The sequence below is a fragment of the Phoenix dactylifera genome, chromosome 14 (assembly GCF_009389715.1).
Source record: "Phoenix dactylifera cultivar Barhee BC4 chromosome 14, palm_55x_up_171113_PBpolish2nd_filt_p, whole genome shotgun sequence".
NCBI lineage: Eukaryota > Viridiplantae > Streptophyta > Magnoliopsida > Arecales > Arecaceae > Phoenix > Phoenix dactylifera.
The window spans coordinates 1,029,694-1,051,890 of NC_052405.1; the positions used below are offsets into that span (position 1 = coordinate 1,029,694).

General features: G+C 36.6%; 2 protein-coding genes across 4 annotated transcripts; one reads left to right on the forward strand and one right to left on the reverse strand.

Moving 5' to 3' along the window:
* Positions 1 to 11: 11 nt before the first annotated feature.
* Positions 12 to 5,629, forward strand: LOC103701243 (RNA polymerase II subunit A C-terminal domain phosphatase SSU72). Its single transcript, XM_008783236.3, has 4 exons — positions 12 to 277; positions 386 to 531; positions 1,529 to 1,647; positions 5,354 to 5,629. Exons 1-4 carry the CDS (start codon positions 63 to 65, stop codon positions 5,453 to 5,455), a joined length of 582 nt encoding a protein of 193 aa, XP_008781458.1. The 5' UTR covers positions 12 to 62; the 3' UTR covers positions 5,456 to 5,629.
* A 734-nt stretch (positions 5,630 to 6,363) lies between these two features.
* Positions 6,364 to 21,980, reverse strand: LOC103701241 (histone-lysine N-methyltransferase ASHH1). Of its 3 annotated transcripts, XM_008783234.4 has the most exons (11): positions 21,920 to 21,980; positions 20,400 to 20,479; positions 17,442 to 17,506; positions 15,762 to 15,918; positions 12,596 to 12,682; positions 12,297 to 12,381; positions 12,129 to 12,222; positions 11,707 to 11,905; positions 11,196 to 11,230; positions 9,090 to 9,570; positions 6,364 to 7,061 (listed from the first exon to the last, which is right to left on the reverse strand). In XM_008783234.4, the coding sequence occupies exons 2-11, from the start codon at positions 20,400 to 20,402 to the stop codon at positions 6,786 to 6,788; spliced, it is 1,482 nt and encodes a 493-aa protein (XP_008781456.1). In that variant the 5' UTR covers positions 20,403 to 20,479; positions 21,920 to 21,980; the 3' UTR covers positions 6,364 to 6,785. The 3 variants fall into 3 exon arrangements, with proteins under 3 accessions (XP_008781456.1, XP_038989168.1, XP_038989167.1); XM_039133240.1 differs by lacking the exons at positions 20,400 to 20,479; positions 21,920 to 21,980 and adding an exon at positions 19,869 to 20,023 and having other exon boundaries at positions 12,596 to 12,673; XM_039133239.1 differs by lacking the exons at positions 20,400 to 20,479; positions 21,920 to 21,980 and adding an exon at positions 19,869 to 20,012.
* Positions 21,981 to 22,197: the final 217 nt, after the last annotated feature.

Consider the following 22,197-nt stretch of genomic DNA (forward strand, 5'->3'; position numbering starts at 1 on the left):
ATGTACCCTGTCCCCAAAACTAAAGCCCCAGAGCGTCGAGAGAGAGATCGAGAGAGAGAGGGATGAAGCTGCGGCACGCGATGGTGTGCTCGTCGAACCAGAACCGGAGCATGGAGGCGCACTCGCTGCTCAAGCGGCAGGGCTTCGACGTCTCCTCCTACGGCACGGGAGCCCACGTCAAGCTCCCGGGGCCTTCGCTCCGGGAGCCCAATGTCTACGAGTTCGGCACCCCCTACAAGCACATGTACGACGACCTCCGCCGCAAAGACCCCGAGCTGTACGCGAACAACGGCCCCTTCCTCCTCCTCCTCCTCGAATCCCTTCCGGGATTCCTCTCTTTCTCCCTAATTTTCTCACTGCTATGGTTTCGTTTCTTGAAAGATAGGTACAAGCGTAATGGGATCTTGCCGATGCTCAAGAGGAATTCGAGTGTCAAGACTGCGCCCCAGAGATGGCAGGAGAATGCCGCCGATGGGTGCTTTGATGTTGTTTTTACCTTTGAAGAGAAGGTGTTCGATATGGTCATCGAAGGTCGGTTCTTGGCCATTGTTATTCGCTCTTCTGCGAGTTCTTTCATTAAAAATTTAATCTTTCATTCCTACGATACACCGTTGAATTGCATTCTTTCTTTTTTCAGGCAACATTGCTATCTTGATAAATTTGTGGTTTTTTTAGTCTTTTTTGATAAACAACGTTGGGATCAGTTTCTTTGTTGGATTTGGGAACATATTGTCATGCATATTTGCGAGATTTATATGAAAATTCTTGGAGAGGTATTGGGATAATTGACAATTTTGGCCGGCATAGAAGTTCTTGGTCTCCACAAGTTGAGTAGCGGAAAGTAATGATCCATCATCAGCTATCTACCAAAAAATGTGACCTCTTAGCCACATCAAAAACGAACTTCTGTTTTCTTGGTTGAAAATAAGAAAAAAGAATAAAACAAAAATATAAAACTGCCACTTATTCTGTAACGCATTATTTCGTAGGTTTGAGAGTAGGCATCTTTAATGCTTTGCAAATGGAATCTTCTTCTTGTCATGCACCCCCTGATTGGGGCTCCTCCTTCATGATAACCAATCCCCTTTCTAACCAAACATCTCATGATGCGACTGCTAACAAATATAAAAGTAGATAATCACCTCATTTTTCTGCCAAATTTTGATCTCTGTCCCTCCGGCCACCCTTTAGGAGATTAAGTAGATCAAAGGTTAATATGGTTTGCTTTTGTATACAAATATAATTTGACCTTCTTAAAAGTCTGTTTATTTGATTATGCTGTGTAAGCTGCCCTTTTTGTCATCAAAAACGGAGGTGCTTTTTCAGAAGCATCTGTGAGATGATCCTTCCGTCATCACACATCAGTTTTAGATGTTCACCTAATGTATTTTTTTTTGGTCCATCAAATCAAATGGAAAAGACATGTGCTAGATTAGAAGTTGTTTGCAAGTTCTTCTTTTTGTTTCTTTCCTTCTTTTGGTGCACAGAAGCATGCTAATGTTGTGACTGCTGGGTTAATCTTGTGCAGATCTAAATAACCGAGAGCATAAATTGATGAAAAGTGTATTAATAATCAATTTGGATGTAAAGGATAACCATGAAGAAGCTGCTATTGGGGCCAAGCTTGCTTTGGATTTATGCCAGGAGGTATGTAGTGCATGCATATGGACATATGAACATATGATAGCAGTTGGACTAGTCTTGTCATATTGAGATCTAGGCACTTGATTTGTTATCCAGTCCTCAGCTTGACCTAAGCCACATGGTTGATGGACTTAAAGCATATACCTTGCATGCCATTTTTAGCCATCCATTGCATATGAATGTAATGGTTTATTTGCTATAAATTTTTCAACTTTGACTCGCAACCCGCTAAACTGATTCTTTTTCCGCTGCCATGGTGGAGTGGGGTTAGTTACAATGTTTAAATGCATGATCCAAATTTCCCCTTTTGTTGCTGCATGGATTTTGTTTTTGTTGATGTTTTTGATTCTGTTTCTGTTCTGCTTTTCCCCTCGGTTGGGTTTGGGTTGGATTTTGTGTGTGTGTGTGTGTGTTTGGGGGGTGGGGGGAGCGATACATTTAGCAAGTTCTAGGTTGAATTTCTTGTCAATCTTGTTTCCTATGAAGTTTGTTCACCAGCATGTGCTTCAATGGGATCATCACTTGACTATTCGAAGTTCTCTGAAGGGATGGGTTTTAATTTGCAGATGGTTTATACTTTGTAGCCTAGGACTACTTCTCAGGTTCAGCCTAGGCGCACGTTGAGCATGTAACGGGGTAAAACTAGCTTGGCCTTAATAACCTGTAATACAACCCAGGGTTCTCATAATTTGTATTTACACCCTTGCTCACTAACTTGTTTGCCATTTGGGACTAGAAACAATGATGAAAGAAAAGTGGTTGGCCTCCTAATCTTGCATACCCAGGGTTCAGCTTAAATTTGCTAAGATCTAGCTTGAGACATTCATTAGGCTTGTGAAGCCATTGAGCAAGGATGACAACTACTGCATCTAGTAACAATGTGATTCAAAAGGTCAAGTTTGGAGAGAATGATAGATCTTAAAACTGCATGCTTGAGAAGGAAAGGAATGGGAATCCTTATCTCTAAAAGTTTCCACTTGACTTCAGTCTAATTTTAGTGATATAATACAGAGAGGAGAAAAGAGGTAGTGAAATGGAGGAGATAAGCATCTAGATAATGAAGAGTGATCTATATTATTTTCAAATAAAATCAATATTGATCTGTTTAACAAAGACTTCTTGTTAAACCTTTTCTTGCAATGGCATTTTGTGGGATACTTATATTCTGTTTTCTTAGGCGTGATAACATTATCAATATCTTCCTCATGTTCCTTAAATATCTTGGGTATCAAGATCCAACATGCATTTTTGAGAATTGATATCTATTATTCTCTTGGATATGATCTGTCGAACAAAGAAAGGATCTCAACGAATCAGTTTTTGTTTGTTATTGAGTCTGTACTGAACTGATCGAATATGATATAACCATTATATTTTCTTCATGGAATCAAAATGATATCTAGATAGAATGAGCAGAAACAGATCCTAGGGTTCGTATTGGATATTAGACGATATACTTTGCACCTCAATTATAAAGGATCCATATTTTTGTGATACTTTTTTTCTAAGCGATATAGTAGAGAATTCAGATATGCGTGTTTCAATTTATGGATTAGTCAAAGAATTTAAAAAAATGAAAATGGAATGTTTAAAAAACACAGAATGTTAACATGAACTAAATGGAAGCATAATTTGTCTTTTCGTGTGCCAAAGCATTTGTACATGCCTAGAAACCCGCAGCTTGGAATTTTGAAGGTTTTGACAGAGTTTAAGAAGAAAAGATAAAATAACAAATAGAAAAGGGTTCTGATGGAATCATCACTAGGAGACAGATACACAGTCAATTTTTGTAGAAAATGGAAGAAACCCTTCAAAATTGATTGAAATCTGAACCATTAATCATATATCAGTAAGCAACTCTATATGTTTGTATGCATACACAAGCACACATTGTTGAGCTGAACCCTACCAGTTGAAGTGAAGCTCAATTCTATCAGTGTGAACCACATTATAGCTATTTGAGATTGAGAACCTGTGTTGGTAATCATGATATCCAACCTTTTAAACACCTACTGCTATGTTCATAAATTTATGTTTTACAATTATGAATACCTGGCGAATTTTTATGCATATATGTTCTTAATTGTGTAAATCATGGGGACAGCATGATTGAGGTGTTCATACTCGACTAGTACAGGTCATATGCACTGTGCACGCGACCTCTGCCATGATCTACTGATATGTCAACCTGATTTTGGCTTCTTGTTTTTTTAAATGTTGCATATGATGATTTGTGTTGTTGATTCCCAATTCTGATGGCTCATTCATAGGTTTAAGCTTGTTAAATAGAAAAATCAAAGAGGGAAAACTGTTGGGTTTTATTTTGAACTACTCCTTGTTAAAATTGGAGTCTGTCCAAAAAAAACGCTAAATAAAGTTGACTTGTCACCATGAGATTTGCTCCCAGACCCGGTTGAATGGGTCAAAAGATCTATCCTTTTTATGTACTTCTCCAAGCTGCATGGGCCATATCTAACAGAGTTAAGCCTTTATTTTTCCTCCTTCCATTCATCAGTTCTTGCTCCTTCTATTTGCTTTATTTGGTTCATAGGACAAAGTACTCTAAATATGTTGCAAAATCATATAGAAAGTCAGTTGGCAGAGAACGCAGAAGAGCAGTGCTGGCTTAATTCAGATATCTTGCTCAAAAATTAACTCACCCTTGTAGCAATTCCTATTGCTTGTCCATTCACTAGGACCACAAGGGTTGTTGTACAGATGACCAATGGGAAACTAATGTTGAGTAACTTTGTGAGTGAGATTTCTGAGTTACTCATGAACCTGTAATGTATCAGCCGAATAACAATGCCACTTGGATGCTTTTTCAGAATCCCACTCCTGAAAAAATAACAGCCCCCCAGAGGAGGGGAGGGAGGGGGGGGTTGGAAATGTGGACACACTCCTCCCCTCTCTCTTTAAAATTTAAAATCAGGTTGTTCTTTCATTAGTTATCGTAGAATACACATTTCTTAGCATGAACTTGGAGACTTTGTTCACAATGAAACTTAGGAGTTTATTTAGGATTCATTGGATTCATAAAGAAATAAATAGGCTTGTTAAAGACTGATAGGGCATAGTTTTTACTAATTAAAATTATTTTTAATTGGGTTAGCATTCTTTTGGTGACTTAGCATAGGGAAAGATGGGTTCTGTTCGACTTTGTTAGGCATTGTTGGTATTTTTGTTTAAGGAATGTTCCCTTTACGCTTTGCACTTTTTTTCCTCTTGTTTGACTTATTTTTTTCATGTCTGGTTTCTATTTATGGACACCAAAAAAAAAATCAGTTTCATTTTTTTTTTTTTTTGTAAATCACAGTTACTTTTGTTAGCATAAGATGGATCTGTTGATTTAAACAATTTTTTGGATTATGGATATGCAATTTTACCGAATCTGCTGATGAGCTGCATCACATGTCACAGCTTTTTGCTAAATGAAGATCTATAGATGAAATTTGACTCTTCCATGTTTACTTTGGTGCTGATGCTCGTTAGTGGATATATGTCAAGCAGAAAACCTGCCATCCTATTGGAAGTTTTAGTCAAACCAAGCTAGATTTTTTTATCGTACGGATATGACTAGTGGAAGAATGTTGAACCATTGTTTTCTGATTCTGTTGTCTGGAATCTGAAATTATGCAAAAAAATCACTAAATTAGTTGGTAAACCGCTTTAAAAGTTTTGGCTCATGTGGATTATGTTTATGCTGCAGCTTGAAGCAGTTGATTGCTGGGAGGATGCAATAGATGACATTGTTGCTGCTTTTGAGAAGCAGCACAAGCGAAAGCTCGTCTACAGCATTTCTTTCTACTAATAATGCATAGAGAAAATTAGCTGGGGATGTTTCAGCTTTTTAACTCAAATCTTGTACCGTGTCCCTATCATTGAGCACCTCATAAAGTATAATTTAGTGTGGTCTAGGTACCTATAAACTGGAAATCATTTGCTTCTTTCACGCATCAATGGAGCACGAAATGAATGGCATGCATGGATAAGCTAATTAGTTTATAAAACTATATAATTTGCAAATCCAAAACATTGATATTAATCAGTAAAATACGGATCAATTTCTATTGCTTGGATGTCTAAAACACTCCAAAATTTGCTATCAGGCTATCAAAATCATTCATATTTAATCAATTCATTGGGTTGATAAAGTAAAAAAATACATGATTCTTTATTTGTAGTGAATTTAGATGTTGTAGGTCAAATGTATGTAGTCCATGTACTCTGGTCTCGATCTTTATAATCCAAGATCGATGGCTTTCGGGTGGGGAGAGAACATGCGGTAGCCGAATCACTATGATCGAGCAACTGGAATTACAAAAAGGAGGAATCAATGGCAAGCTTTTGGAAGGTAGCAGCACCGGAGAAACAAAATTTTTTATTCGGCCGCGGTCCTGGCTGATCTCAAGCCGTGCATTCTCTCCAGTAATCTCCTCCCTCCCCGAGTAGAGCAAAATCGGTAGATCGGCATAACCACTCATCCTTTATAAGCAACAGTTTTAGTAGAAGAATAGCTAAGAATTCATTCAGTATTCAAGCATCTAAATTCAGAATTGTGAATTCCAGATGGACAGGAAATGCCCAAAAAATTATGCCATGTACATTGTTCAAATTGCTATACCATCTCCCAGAGCATAAGAATAAAACTTAAAAATAAGAAAGATAACACAGCTTTCAGCATCAGGCCCAGTTCAGTTGGCTGGATCCACAACAATGTAATGAATTTGAGTCGGTTCCTGATCACAATCCCTACTCATTGAGATTATTCCGTAGTTCCAACTCTGGCTAGAGTTGGGCAAAAGATAATTACACCACTTTTTTCCCTGCTTGGTGTTTCTCACGTTCAGCATTGGAATTACAACAATTATCTAACAGTTTCGCATATTTCCAAATTGAACTCTCCAAAAGCGTAAACCTATCTTGGAACCTAAAAAATTATAGATCATAAAAATATGCAAAAGGTCTTGAATGTAATTGTAATCTTCTTCAAATTTTCATCCACAGTGAGCAATTTTCTTTCTCACTAATGTGAGGGAGTAATGAATGTTGGTCGTGCAAAGCAACAACCAGGCATTTTTGACTATATTAACCTCATCTCTAAGTCATTAACAGGTGAGCATCTCGGTGTAGCTCAAATTTCATTGACCATTTTCCAAAAACTTAATTTCATCTGTCGTGCCCTCTCCTTGAGGTGAAATATCATCCCGTGCTCTTCGAGGTGTGCAGGCAATGTTTTTGATGATTGCACAGTAGAGGTCAAACTCTGCTTTCAGTTTGCAGCAGCTGGCTTCAATCCATTTCTCTGCAAAACTGGTCGACACACTATCTTGGGTGTCCCTCTCATGCTCTTCGATGGCTGGCCTTATCTCATCATACAGAGAATCAAGACGAGAGGCAGCTTGCTTCGTGGTTTCCTGCATGACACAAAATCATCGGATGAAACTTCTCTGTATGGTGTATCAACAGAAAGAAAGTATAAAATCTACAGCAGAAACAACAAAAAGAAAGTATAAAATCTACAGCAGAAACAACAAAAATCACGAGACATACTACTCATCAAACAATCCTCTATGTTTGGAAAAATAATTGTGGAGAAGCTCATAGAGCAGGTATGGTGACAAGTTAAGCTAATGGGATTTCCCAACTGAAGCTAGCCCTTACAGATGAGCTAACTTTTATGTTGACTCAAAAAACAAAGGTCACAGCTCCAACAGCAGGTAGCCAACCAGGCATTAGTTTCAGCACATAGGCCATCATCATATGAAAGATTGCTGCTGTTGATCCCTTGAGTTCTGTTCCTTGCAGATGGCCATCATTCTTTGAGTGCAGGATTTTTTTTTGTTTTGACAAAAGAAAAGTACAAGTGATAACAATGACTAGGAAAGGAAATTATCTTTTTTTTTTTTGGACAACTTGTACAGCAGGATATGCTTGTCAGGCATTCAATATTGCAGCGTCACTCCTACTGATATCTAGGCAATTGGAACAATTGGCTCCAGAATGGTGAAAACAGTGGAAGATAAGAAATATGGCAACATCAGGATACAGACGAGATATTGGAGGCTAACTATAGAACATCACCTGATCATCAAAAATTCTGTACACAAGGATAGATGAATTTCCAGGATGCAGACACTTTCTGCAATTAAATCATATAGTCGATTTACAGGGAAAAGGCATTCCAGTATCAAATCAGACTTTAGAAAACCTATTAGCTTTAATTCTTCCCTTGGTAAAGATATTTACAGCTAGGAAAAGGTAAAGCATAGTTGGTTCAGATCATCACTACAATTACCATGATGAGGTATGAGATAGCACATGACAAAGTTGCCTGAGTCATATCTCCAGTGAAATGATGGATAAAATCAATTAAGAATTGTAAATAATATCATATTTGGTTATGAATCTGCCTATGAAATACTATGACTAGGTATGAGATAGCACATTATAAAGTTGGTTAAGTCATGTTCCCAACAAAATGACAAATAAAATCCAACCAGGATGGTGAAAAATATCCCTACTTGGGTGAAATATATCATAGAGAAGTTTTTAGATATATGAATCTGCCTGCCTATGGCAGACATTATAACATGGTAGACTTTTGTAGCAAACAACCGGGCAGAGCTAGCAATAAATACTCCCATAACAAAAATGTAAAAGATATAGATTATGTAAAAGAACATCCAAACTGATTTGAGGGAATTCACCAGCTTTGATCTCAAAAGTTTGAGGGCCAATAAAAAAGAGAAAAATTCAACAATTTTCAACTTAACCAGCAACAATCATCCAACTATATGTGTCAGATTAATTAATTAGCATTTGGTCAGCCAAACTTTGACATCCATGAAAAAGTCAACCATGATATCTACAACATTAGTTGACCAGAAGAAAACCAACTCTAAGGGAAACCTAGTTTGGGCACATGCAACCAAGACTCAGCACTTCAAGATCTTAGAATTGAAGGGGGAAAACTCAATCAAGGGAGAACTAGGCACAAGGAAGTGCACTGGCGTAGAGTGTAATCTAAAGAACGAAACTGGTGAGCAGATTTGAAAATAAAGACAAAAAAAGGAAGCAACATAGAAAACTTAGCTGAAGAAATGAAACAGAAAGGAGACGAAAATCAGCCACTGAAAATGAATTTTAACTCCAAAAGCCAAGGAAGATCCAACATTTCCAATTGAACAGAAATTTGGACAAGATTCCCTTAGAATTGTGACTGAATATAGAATAACAATGTGCAGGTGCCAACCTCAGTCTGAACATTTTATTTTGGATGGTGCAGCTTTATGGCAATTGCTTAGGTTACAATATTAAGAAGCTACATGTAGGATTTGGAGCTAAGTCTTTGAGATAAAATTTATACCAACTTAGACCACAAGCTGTTCCAAATAAATGGATCAATAAACAGTGTCTTGAGAGGAGTGGCTACTCATCCTTACCTCAAAAGCATATATTTCTTCACGTGCTTCTGCTGATGCTAAGTGTTCACCAATAAGTCTTGCATTAACTTCTTTCCTAGCATGACTTTTGGATTTTCCACCAGAGTAATGTGGCAAGGTTTTGGACAAAGGGCCTGACTCTATGTGATAGTTCCGGCAAGCACTATTACTCCGGATACGGGATATCATTGCACTTTTACGCATAAAGCTTTGATGAGCATTCTGTGAGTACATATTATCATCTTCTCTTGTTTCACTTTTCGCTTCATCAATTTCCATGGGGATAGAACTCAGTGGTTCTACAGAAATTGGCACTAATTGAGTATCCACTGCAGAAACAGGACCATCAGTGATTCTCAGGAAACCTTTATTTTCCTTTGCAGTAATCATCATGTCTTTTGATGGGACAATGGCCTGTAAAAACTTCTTTGCCGGTTCATCATCCTCAGAATCATAAAGGGGGACATTTTCAACCGAGTACCTACCATTGTACAAGCCAATTAAAACATGCAGGTAATCATGGCAAGACACATTCTGCAATTTCAAATGATGAAGCATATACAATAAAAGAATGTTCAAAACTACAATAAACTAGAAAAGAGACTAGGGAGAGTGCCAACTAGTATAGCTGCTAAAGTCATTGGGGTTTGATACCAATAACCTGGGTTCGAGTCCTACCCTGACCCAGTTTTCATCCAGGTTTCCTTTCCTCTAGTTCAGAGAGAGAGGGGGAGAGAATACAGAATCATGAATTGTTAGTTGCCTGTCTGATTTGATTGTCATTTGGCAAACACTTTGTCCATGTCACAATATCTGACAAGCATTTCTAAAAGTACATCAATATTGTGTAACTGCATAGGGATGCTTTGGTCTACACTTATACATGTTGGCAAGTAGCCTAAATTTATAAGCAATCAGAGGTGATCTCATCAAAACATAGCAACTAAAGAGACATATTTCTAATTCTCATTATTTTTTTCAGTGGTCTAGTTCTTGAACCAGTGATAGCAGCCACCCATAATGTTCATGTAACTAGTAGAAATTTTTCTTATGATCACAAGATGTTTCAGTTTTAGCTTTGTGTTTTTATTTTTGTTATAATACAAATTAGAGTTTGAACTCAGATAAGGTTATATTGAAGAAAAAGATAGTTAGCATATTGATTGTAGTTTTCCGTGCTGAAGTTAGAATTTACATTCAATTTGTCTCACTGGATTATATTTTAGAACTCAGAGATAGGTGAAGCACCATATATCAAACCCTGTGTTGTTCCTCTGTCTAGACCCCTTGCAAATCTTGATGACATTAGCAGGTTGTTCCTCATTCCCCAAATGCATGAGCTTAAGTAGCATAACCAAAAAGGAAGGTCTTCCTAACCGCCAAAATTTTGACAGCTTTTATCACAAGACCTTTTCTTACAATAGCTCATACGGTGCTGAAATTAGGTTAAGAGATGATCAATCACTAGAAACAACTCTATAAAAATGGTATTAGGCTTGTCAGCTTAAGTTTTGGCATCGAAAACTCATGAGTCATGGTTATGTGCATAGAATGCCAATAGACTGAGGAAGTGATTTATGAGCTGAATTATTCCGCACAATAAAACGGATGCCTTTGAAAAGATCCAAGAATATTTTTATGTTTATTTTATAAGTAAATTGTCTTCCTAGGTGGAATGAGCTTAAATATGGAACCAATACTCTTACTGCAAGTTGGCCGCCCATGAAGCCAACTCCACATAAATGGGGCAAGGTTACAGGTTAAGTTCCTTTAATTTCTGTTTTATTATCAAGTTCACATCCCTGTGGGCCAAATCCAAAGAACATTGTCACTTGACAAAGAAGTTGCAAATTATGTTTGTCAAACTAAACTTATGGTGATAGTGTGGTAAAAGCAAAACTTCAAATTACTTTATATACATTTATCTTTTATAAATCAGAGCAATTAAACATTACTTGCAATAGAAGCAGAGAATAACTAAAACATGTCTAGTCGTATGGTTCTGATTAAATGATAAATAAGCACAGCACACTTTCTTCTAATATGAATGAATAAGATGCTTCACACTTGATTGGCCAGAGTATCTAGAAATGAGCAGCATCTCACCTGTCATCATCATCTTCCCAGAGATGGGTGGCCTCCTACAAAACACGTGACATAATGGAAAAAGCAAAATTAGAAAAAAGTTGTACGAAGTTACGAATAAGACTGAATAAAGCAAGACTTGATTCCTAAAATTCATAAGCAAGGTGCCAAATACAAAGCACTTTAATGGCTACTTTATGGGAGAAAAATATGCTACAGCTATCTAGTAAAAGCATACCAGCATGGTTGCAGACACATGCAGGTGCCTGCATCCATACCAGTCCCAAGCTGCAGAAACATATTAAAGGAAACCACATCTCAAGTTGGCTTCATAACAAGGAATTTTTCTTCTATTTAATTAGAAAATCGACAATAAAAATCTTAGTTCCAAATTCTGAGCTAAAGAACAACAATACTATACAAAGGTTTAAAATGGCAGACACCCTAGATTTTAAAACTGATATGGTGTAACTGGAGAATTGTTTAGCCCTAGGATCCATCAGGTGCACTTCAGAAAGATTTCTAAAATCACCTGGAAACCACGGGATTTAGCCCCAAGAAACCCAGAGCAACAGGGTGCACCACAAAGGCAGCGAATCTTAGCACCACCAAACCATTCAAAATTATAATCATAGGATAATTCTGTTCCAGCAGGAATGTCTTGTTTTGCAAATATCCCAACCCTGACTTCGCCCAGCACATTCCACTTCCTTGTTTCACACTTTGGTTGACTGCACTCTTCAAAGGAAAATATTAGATGTCAAAGGAGCATGGAAAGGCTAACAGCAAGATATACCTACCAAGTAAAGATATATACAAATGAAGGAAAAGCTGAATAAAAAATGAAGAATCCAGAACAGAAACATCTATATCTATATATCAGAACCATTCTACACCACAAAAATTCCCATACTAGGACAACATTATAGGTTTCTGTCCTCCAGGGGAGCTTACCATGAATGGTTAATAAACCTAGCTAGGCTTCCTTTTCGAGTGGCATCAATGGATTCTTGTGAATTGAGATTAAAAATATATGCATCTTTCAAGCCTGTAGAAAAGCAGTTAACTACAGTTAATAAATTTCAAGATGACGGAAGATTTATGAGTAAGCTTGTGATATACCTTCAGTTTCATAAGCTTGAGACCTCCGCCTTGCTTCCTTTGATGATATTATTTCCCCACAATATTCAATAACAAATTGGCCAGCCTGCATTAGTTACAAACATGGTTAAGCAATGAGAAATGCATCTCTGACTATTTTGTGACAAGAAAAAGCATGCAGCGATCCATTGAATGAGCTATTTTGCAGCAATATTTCCTTGTGCTAAGCAAATATACATGTGTCTCACAGTCAGTAAAAGTTAAAGCCATGAGGTAGGCAAAGTCTATCGCCAAATCCAAACAACAGTTAGGCCAACTACCTTGATGTTCTCATCGGCCAGAAGACCCCATCCACGTCCTTCAGTTTTAAATACCCTTACTTTCGCATATTCACATTTCTGAAATTTCTGCCAGCAGTAAATTTGTAATGCTTACAAAATAAGTTACAGAAAACATTAGAAAAGAATAAAGATAAAGATCACAAGTCTATAGGATCACGTTGAGGTAGACATATAGGTAATAGCAGATTTTATTGCGAAAAAACAAAATGTAATCTGCAAAGGACAAAATTACATTTCTGGAGCATAACAAGAAATTAAATTCTCATATTAGTTTTTTACAGGGAAGTGTACTAAACAAAGGTCGTAGAGTTGGTGAGCAATAATAAATAGGAGAAGCAGCTGTGTCTAAGCTAGCAAGTGTATTCTATTCAAAGGGGGTGCACCCTTCATTTTTGGCCTCAAACCCTTGGTTAGATAATCAAAAGGAGGCCTAAAGGCTTATTTTAGCAGTTCCCCAGTGGATGACATATAATTGATTATTGATGACACCAGAATATGTGTGTTAGGTTGGGCCATGCCAACTTTTCCCTTCAGACAGACAGACAGAGAGAAAGAATGTGTTAGTGTTAAAATATAATTATGGAGGAATACTCGAGGTACAACTGTACACGCACAAAATATCTATTTAAGGTCTGTAAACATATGACGCCTAAACTAGAATAAATTCTAAAAAATACCCCCATGGTGAACATATTCATATGATGTTATGCTTGTGAACATATTCATGAATATGACACCTAAACTAGAATAAATTCTAAAAAATACCCCCATGGTGCTTGTTTCTTGCTATCTAGGATCTACCATTCAACAGAATTGAAGGTCAAAACATGTCAGTACAGCTTATAGATGCTTTTACTCAAAAGAGGGAGTGGATGCTTTTGAGTTGAGTACTTGCTGTATATTTAAGGAAAGATTACAGCATGGTGCCAAAACCTGCAAGTGTTATATGAATAAAGGAAAAAATTGACAGAAAGTCCGATACGTGTCACAAGGATGAAGACTGAGAAGGTGAATTTGTAGTACAAGTAGGAAGTATAAGTAAAATAGAGGAAAAGCTCGAAGCACCTCAAGGAACTAATAGCCAAAAAATAAATTCAGATTATAGGGGCATTTTAGTGAAAACTAAAGGAGACCCCAAAAGGCAGGATCTCATATATATGCTGTCGGGGATGAAAAATAAACAGAACACCAAAGGAAGCCTATATAGAAATCAGACAGAAAAGACTTGGAAGGCTAGGTCTTGATCCAGAAAGTGATCGTTCGTTCAACCTTAAATAGACTGGGCGAAGGATTATTTGGTGAAACCTGGTCATCACATATTGATTTATTTACATTTCTGGACCAGAATGTGATTATCAGCACACATCTATCACATGTAAGTTGTCACTGAAGGCATGTTGGATGACTGGCGGATATTGAATGTCCTTTATACGTACTTCTTTGAGATTGTTTTTCTCTACTGTCTCTCCCTTTAATCCGTTCTCACTCACATCCTTTCCCTGTTATCTGTTCCTTCTTCATAAAGTTTCTATTCCTTTGATCCCTTCAACCAACCGCGAAAAGGTGTTAATGGGCATCTTCTGATGATTCATTGTGGTCATCATAATTACTATTGGACACCTTATATAGATGAATGCAACGTGATAATTTCTCATACCTCACCTGAAAGGAAATCATATCTAAGATACATCACTCTGATGATGTCCTGTAAGATGACCTTTGCAGAGGAATAGATGGACCTACATGAACGCGGTGGACTACATGCATGTTCCAGTTTAAGACAGGCTTTTGTAATATAGGGTTTTCGACAACATATAATCATGTCTTCTAAATGTGAGATTTGCTTTAAAAGGATTTTCCGACAATTATTTCATGAAAACATTGGTTGCCACTACAAGTTGTTCCAAATCTTTTGCTTGCAACTGTCGTACATGTTATCTTAGTTTCTCCCTCCTCTTTCCATATCGTTCAGAACAAATCCTAGTTCTCCTTCCTAGGGCCAGCATGGATTTTTATTATGCATGACCGCACTAACAGACCATCTTTGTGAACTCTCCATCATGTTGTCCTCAATTAGTGATCTTATGCCTAGAAAACCATTCCTCAATCTATAGTAGTTAATTGAAATACTCCTCGCTCTATAGTTGTTAATTGAAACACTCCTCACCCTATCATTGCTACTTGCAACACAGATTCACATCAACATTCTGACTAAAACTACCCTCATGTGCTTCGATGCTCCTACTTGCTAACATTTTGAACCTAGCAATATTCTAAGCCTTTTATGATTTGATAGAATTTTTCTTAAGCATCATAGTCAAGTGTCAACATAATACCAGAGACAAATCTATATGACCTTTTCTTGCGTCTGCAACAAGTTGTTCCTTGCTCATTCCTTTGAGTTTACAGGGTAGAAGATGTGCAAGTGATCTGGTTAGCTTATTAAAGTGAAGAAACTGTAAGAGTTCATATTTGAAGACAGAAAAAGAACAAAAAGATCCAAGCAGGCTTTACAGTCCCTTATTCAACAAGATAAGCACCAACTCTTTGCTTAGCTACTTAGTTTTTTGAAGGAAAGAAAAAAGAAAAGCAAATGTGCTAGCAGTTGCAGTCCAACATAGGTACACATACAACAACTCTCCCAAAAGTTTAAAATCCAATGGCACTTAAGCAGGAATTGACTCACAAGGTCCAACTTATTCTGTATCTAAAGAAGCTTATCACTGAAAGATTAGTAGCAAGGTGCCTCAAAACTATGTAACAAGAACTCCCTTTATGAAAATGTTTAGACAGAGAGGGGTATCTCTAGAGACATATGACATCAGATCATTTCATACTGAAATTAATAAGACATGATGGTGTAATGCATGTTTAGAACAGGTCTTTGTGCTAAAAATGGACACAATTGCACTGTTATGGATTTATAGGATACAGGAGCTTTATCAGATGAAACAAACAATGTTGTAGGTTGCAGGACATTACCAACATGTATGACAAATATCATTTTATGCCTTCTTGTTTTAGATATTTTGCAGTATGACATCTTGATCTTTAAGTGTATTTCCTCTTCATACTGCCACACAAGCTCTTTCCTACTAGATCATGCAGGATATCTTTAAATATGTAAGGTGAAAGAACTAAAAACCTGATTTTTACAATAGTTGTCACAAGCACAATAGCCAGGTGTGCATTCTGTGCTAGTTAATACATTCAAGCACCGTTCTCCACATGCACTATCTGGATCAGTGACATCGTACTGGCACAAACAAACATTTACATCCTTCTCTTTCTGCTTTATATGCCTACACAACCACCAAATGGTATCACTATAAGAGATAGAAACAGCCACATTATCAGATCCAAATACTACTTTTTAGAGAAGGTCAACAGACATGTTACACTATTGATCAATATACTGAAGAAGGCACTGACCATGATGAAATGGTAGCTACAGGAAAAGAGTTAGCTGATCACAGCATAGATAGCGCATAAAAGCCATTGTTAAATTGCAATGACATCAACTTGCTCAAGTATCCACTTCATTTAGCATGTCTGGGGTGACATATATACATATATACACATACATATACATATGCATGCATCCATACATATGTAAGCATCAGCTATAATGTTGAATGCAAAAGGAATTCACCCAACTATTTGAGGTTTCACGATCAAAGTTACGTGCAGAAAACAAAAACTTTTGGTATACAGGAAAGCTTAAAAAGCTAATGATTGAATATTAACTGTAAATTATGCTTTAGATGTGCCTTGATGTCATGTTGTCTAGTCAAATGGCCTGTACAGCATTCCTGTTGTTTGATATTGTTAACCATAAGGTCAAGCAAATGAGGATGGCATTTCACAGATGCACAATCATATTCTATTATCAGGGCAAGTATTATGAATTCTAGTCTACTTACCTTTAGGCCTAAATTACCTTACAATAGCCATGTCATGCCATTGTCTTGTGATCTAGAACAGCACAGATTCATGTGATAGACACATGAGACATTAAAAGCACACACTTAACAGCCTCCAAATATAATAAGAATTGTCTTAATTGGTCTCCCTGCTTTCTATATGATATAGCAAGATATTGAAAATAACAACATAGGCTATCCCTTGACCATTCAATAACTCACAACAACATCTAGTAGAGCTTGAAAATATTAAGTGAATATTTCCAAAAGCCAAGCAACTAGCACTTTTTCTACAGTAAATTCCTCTGTTTTTGACATTTCTCTCTCTTTTTTCTTCTCTTTCATTTCTTTTTATTTTTTCCTATCTAGCTATATCTATTTCCATCTTCTCTCTCCCTGGTTCTCTTTTTCCAATTTTTATTCCTTAACCTTTCATTTTGGTACCCTGTGTGGAAGTTCATCCTTTAAAACCCTTTATATTATCCTTTCAAGAATATATCATTTTAATATTTTACAGAACTAGGCTTGCTATTATCTAATGCTGTTGCCTCCTCCATCACCTGTATTTGAACAGAAATAATTTATAATCTGAGCTCTTTCCAAATCTGCCGAAAATAATCTGCATTTTTTTTCTCAAATTTGGTTCTTCTCCTTTCCCAGATTATTCTTGAAAACCAAAAATGTAACTATGACAATAAGCCATTCAGTTATTATGCAAGCCACTAGACTACCAGGTATCTCAAATAAGAATAAAAAATATTGTTTTAGTGCATCCAGCTATTAGTAGATAATAGCATTACATGCAAGGTATTTGAAATGTAACAATCATATTCAGCTTCTGATTGGAACAAAGTGATAATGAAATGAAAAATATAATTAATTTAACTAGCAGGATAGCTTACTTTCGATATGAGAATTCGTTCCTCTCGATAAGCTTAAAAGGTGGTGGGGTGTCACTAAGTTGGTCCTGTAAATAGCATACCTTCTTTACTGATATTCCCAAACAGGTTTGCAAACTAATGAGTAATAAATGCAACTATGATGTTATATTTATATCATATAACTCGTAAAAGAAGACTGATCATAATCATTTAATATTCACTTGGAGACACTGAAAACTTCTGAGGCAGAAACACATGGAGAGCAAAGAGAAAACAATTTGCATGTATTAAAAATTAGATGATATGTGCACATTGAAACAACACATGATAAATTGTAAAGTGTTTAAAATTAAAAATTTCCATATCTGCATTGAAAACTTGCCCAACATGGCACCTCCATATGTTAGCTAACTTCAGTATAAACTGCAGAAAATCTAATACACACTAGTGAAAGTAATGGTTATCCACTATACTATCATAGAAGGTCAAAACATATGGAAATTCCTTGTAGTAAATGCATGAGACATTAAAGCAGTATCAGAAGCTAAAGAAAGTGAATATCAAAGCCAAAACAATAGGAAGCTACTAAGATGTAGTGAAAATGCGATAATTTATTCTGCATATCATAGAGGCAATCCACTTATTATTTTCGCTTTATTCCACAATCTACAAGTTTTTTCTTTTGCAGATAATAACTGCAAGACATTGCCCAATTAAGTTTACTGCTGCCTTCTTTTCATCCGCTTAAAGAAAATGACATCACTCAGAGGGTAGTGTTAACCAGAATATATTTTCCAATAAGCATGTAAGCCTTTTCTAATGATTCCAAACAATTGTCTTAAAGTTGGTAAATTAATTCCACTCAGAAGCTGCATTTGATTGGTCATCAGTATCATAGATTTGATACATTTCTGATAAAGAAAACAAAATCATATTATCTCCCTTTTTTCTCAGACAATATGGCGTTCAAAACAAGAAAAAAAATATTCAACATAAATAAGGCATTTACAAACTTATTCAACATAAATCGAGCAATTACAAAGTAAAGATTCTCAAGTTGCAAAGATAGATGCCACAAGAAAGCTTTCGGGTAAATGGGAAAGCTATAGGAATAGAGATTTACAATCAGCTTTCAAGGATAGTCAAACGACAAGAGTAGACCATATCTTTTGGTGGTAACTGAGGAAGGTGTTAGCTAATATCAGCCACCACCTACATGCAGTCTTCTTGTTGGTACATCAAGAAAATTCCATGAAACATAATTCAACATGATACATACTTTTTTTTAGAGAGAGAGGCGGGGGGGGGGGGGGGGGGGGGGAGGGCACCCACTTTATAATTACCTAGGTCCCCATACTTGGGGATGGGGCACCCAAGATTCAAACCCAGAACCTATGGTTGATAGGCAAAGGGGTATAACCACTAGGACAATCCCAGTTCATAGAAGTGATACAAACTTAGATGAATTTTTTATCAATGTGGAAACCTTCTCTTGCAATTACAAGCAAATGTCCCATAGAATTTGTCAACTTGGTCCAAGACATAAGATAAAGATCCTTTCAGTTTAATGTCTTCAGTAGTTTTTAACAAAAGCAAATATATTACATAATCTTAGTGCTACAAATTAAATATCCTCACCCAACAAAGTTCATACCTACGCAAAGGAAGTGGAACAAAACTAGGACTCTAGTCAGAACAAGAGCATTTTCACTATAAAATTTTGAAACAAATTCAAGAGTATTCAACCATCAATAGGTCAAGTGCTATGGTGACAACTGCAAAAGATGCTAGATACTTTCACTAACCACTTGAAGTTGTATATGGTAGAAGTGCCTTCATGATACAACAAATTATGTGGTTTCTCTGGTCCAACCATAAGCTAGACCAGTGAGCTTTCTCATGGCAACTAGTCCTTGAACAATTGATATTCCAAGCCTTCTGATGGTATTCCCAAATAATCCGGTGCTTAAGATGTGTCACAAAAGGCTTAGCAAGCACAGGGATTTTTTTCTGTTTAAATTTACAATAAGTTTTGCTCAAGATTCACTACTTCTAAGGCCGTTGGGTAACTTAGTCAGATTTTGGGTTATCGCCCACTCTAGGTTTCATCTTCCTAAGGCCTCCTGGCACCCTCAACAAGACAAAGCCTCCCCCCAATATACAATCGGTCATGAAATTATGATCACCATTATTCTCAGTATTATCTGCATGCCTCAAAAAAGCATCATTCTGCTCAAATCAACACCCTGTGATGTCACTAGAACCCCTTTGCATAAATATAGTATTCATCCATTATGGCTGCTGTAATAGGTCATATCATTTTGAAAATGCAAAACAAGCATATCACTTTTATTTGAATAAGGTAAAACAAGCATATCACATTACAAGAAAGATATATCAAGCAATGAAATAATCATATAGTTCATGTAATAGCACTTAATTGTCTACCATTGCAGCCCTCATAGATATCCAGCATGTTTAACTCAAGCCAACACTAGAAACCTAACATGGTACATTCTCCATTCCCGGTGCCAATCTTGACCAAGGTCTGCATCTGAAAACCTCAATGAGATACATGCATTTTAGATCCTATATAGATAGATAGATAGATATAGAGAGAGAGAGAGATCGTCAAATTTAATAACTTTTAGTCCAACACAGTTAATTATTAATTACAGACATTTTTTTTGTTCACAAAATGAAGGAATTGGTTGGAAACCATGAAGTATAATATAGAGTGAAATTCAAAAGGTATTTCTCCCAAAGAGTATCTAGCACGATCAAGAAACTAGAAGTGAAAATAATTGTTCGTACCAAAAAATTCACGGCATGGGAATTTCACCGAGTACAAATATAGAGCAGTATCACTTGGGACTGTCTTAAGAAGATGAAGGCTTACAACTAATACATTTCACAACTGAGTATCAATCAAGTATCCATGCAATATAATCGTAAGTAAACACAAGGACAGAACTGTACCATTTGGGGTTGAACTAAGCAACCAGGGCCTATAGCCTGTTCCAACAGCCAAGCATTACTCAATAGCTGACATGCAGAAACTGCAAAACAAAGCATAAAAATGAAAATCTCTACAATCTTATTCATGGAAGAACAAAAGCACAAAGCAAGTAAGCCTAGTTTCAAACTCAAAACATTAAAAGATGTCTTATTAAAAAGACAGGAACTATGCACCATCTTTAATGAAAAAGAACAAAGCAGGGATGTTATGATACATTTAACTGAAGCACTATAATGCTAGCAAATGTTTTCACTTATAACTAACTGTTGAGCAGACATTACAGAAACTTAAGTAAAACACTGCACAAAACCCATCAAATCAAAAGGACAAATCCACCATAGCTTGAAACTCAGAACATTAAAAGAAAGTGATGTTAAAAGACAGGAATGATACACCATCTTTAATGAACACAAAATACAAACCAGGGCAGTTATGATACATTTAACCTAATCAGTAGAATGCCAACAAACATTTTTCACTCAAACTAATAATTGAGTAAAAATTTGCACCAATCATTCCAATATTTGATAGAAGCGTACACAAACACAATTCAGAAAAAATTCTAAGTGAATCATGAAAAGATTAAAACAACAGAGAAGAAACGAAAAATATGCCAATATGGGATCTTTCCAACATCAATTTGGTCCTTTGTGACAGGAAGGGGCCACAGAAATCCCTGGCCAGGGGTAAGAGGATGACATAGTAGAGAGTATAGAAAGAGTATGGATCATATTGTACAATTTTTTAGTAAATAGGAATTTTTCAAGTAAAATTAGAGTACTAGTTGGGGTGACTTGGGTCACCAATATAGGTGACTCAAAGTGTAGGTGATAAATTTGGTTTAGGAAACATTCTACTGCTCCCATTACCACAATTTTGATGTTTTTTTTTATTGAAATAATTTCCAAGATTCTTAACCAATATGCCTCTCCAATCCATAATACATGCGAAAACTAAACCTTTTAGTCACAGACGCTTGCATCCACAGACACTGAAACATAAATTAAAACCTATTCCTACCTCCAGTCAAAAAGTATGTTAAGAACTTCATAAAATGGACTATAACTAATTTCTTAGAGCCAAATAAGTCTATAAACTATTGGAATGAATGTAATCAAAACTAGCCATTGCTACCAATATAGCACAAACTACCGAACTGAGTTCCAGTAAACCAAGAACAAAGACGTTTACGGTTCGGTATTATTCAAATAATCAATCACCTGAAAAAAGAGAGCTTGCCAAAGAAGTATGGTACATAAGGTAAAAAGAGAGGCATCAAAGATTAGGGTTTAGAACTTTGGGGGTTAGACAGTGCATCCATCAAAAAATAAAAAAAAAATAAAAACTAATTCTTGGAGTAGAGATTAGAGGAGCGATGAGATAGCATCGGTGTAATTCTTTTTTTTAATCTGATCGAATTAGGGTTCTAGAATGCCATTCGAATCGAGATAGAAGAGAGGAGCGAAAGAAGAGGGCATACCTCAGAGGGCTCCGCGACGCTTCAAACTGCTCTGTCCTCAAAAAGAAAAAAAAGGCAAATACGCGGTGATATTATGGACTGGGTGGCCTTAATGTAAAATTAAGATATTACAGGGGTTTCTGTGAAGTAATTTCCTAGATGTAACTTAACAAGACTCGGAAGCAGAGAGCTGGACTAGAGCTGATCATGGCCCGTCAGACAAACCCGGCCCGAAAGTCGGCAGCCTTGGACACTAAATATCAATGTCGGATGTGTTGGGCTGGTCCGCTATTGATCGT

Coding starts and splice junctions, on each gene's coding strand:
- LOC103701243 (XM_008783236.3), top strand. CDS start 63: ATGAAGCTGCGGCACGCGATGGTGTGCTCGTCGAACCAGAACCGGAGC. Junction 278..385: donor CGCCGCAAAGACCCCGAGCT/GTACGCGAACAA, acceptor CTTGAAAGATAG/GTACAAGCGTAATGGGATCT. Junction 1,648..5,353: donor CTTTGGATTTATGCCAGGAG/GTATGTAGTGCA, acceptor TTTATGCTGCAG/CTTGAAGCAGTTGATTGCTG.
- LOC103701241 (XM_039133239.1), bottom strand. Junction 15,919..17,441: donor AACGAATTCTCATATCGAAA/GTAAGCTATCCT, acceptor GTGGTTGTGTAG/GCATATAAAGCAGAAAGAGA. Junction 9,571..11,195: donor TGGGAAGATGATGATGACAG/GTGAGATGCTGC, acceptor GTACAATGGTAG/GTACTCGGTTGAAAATGTCC.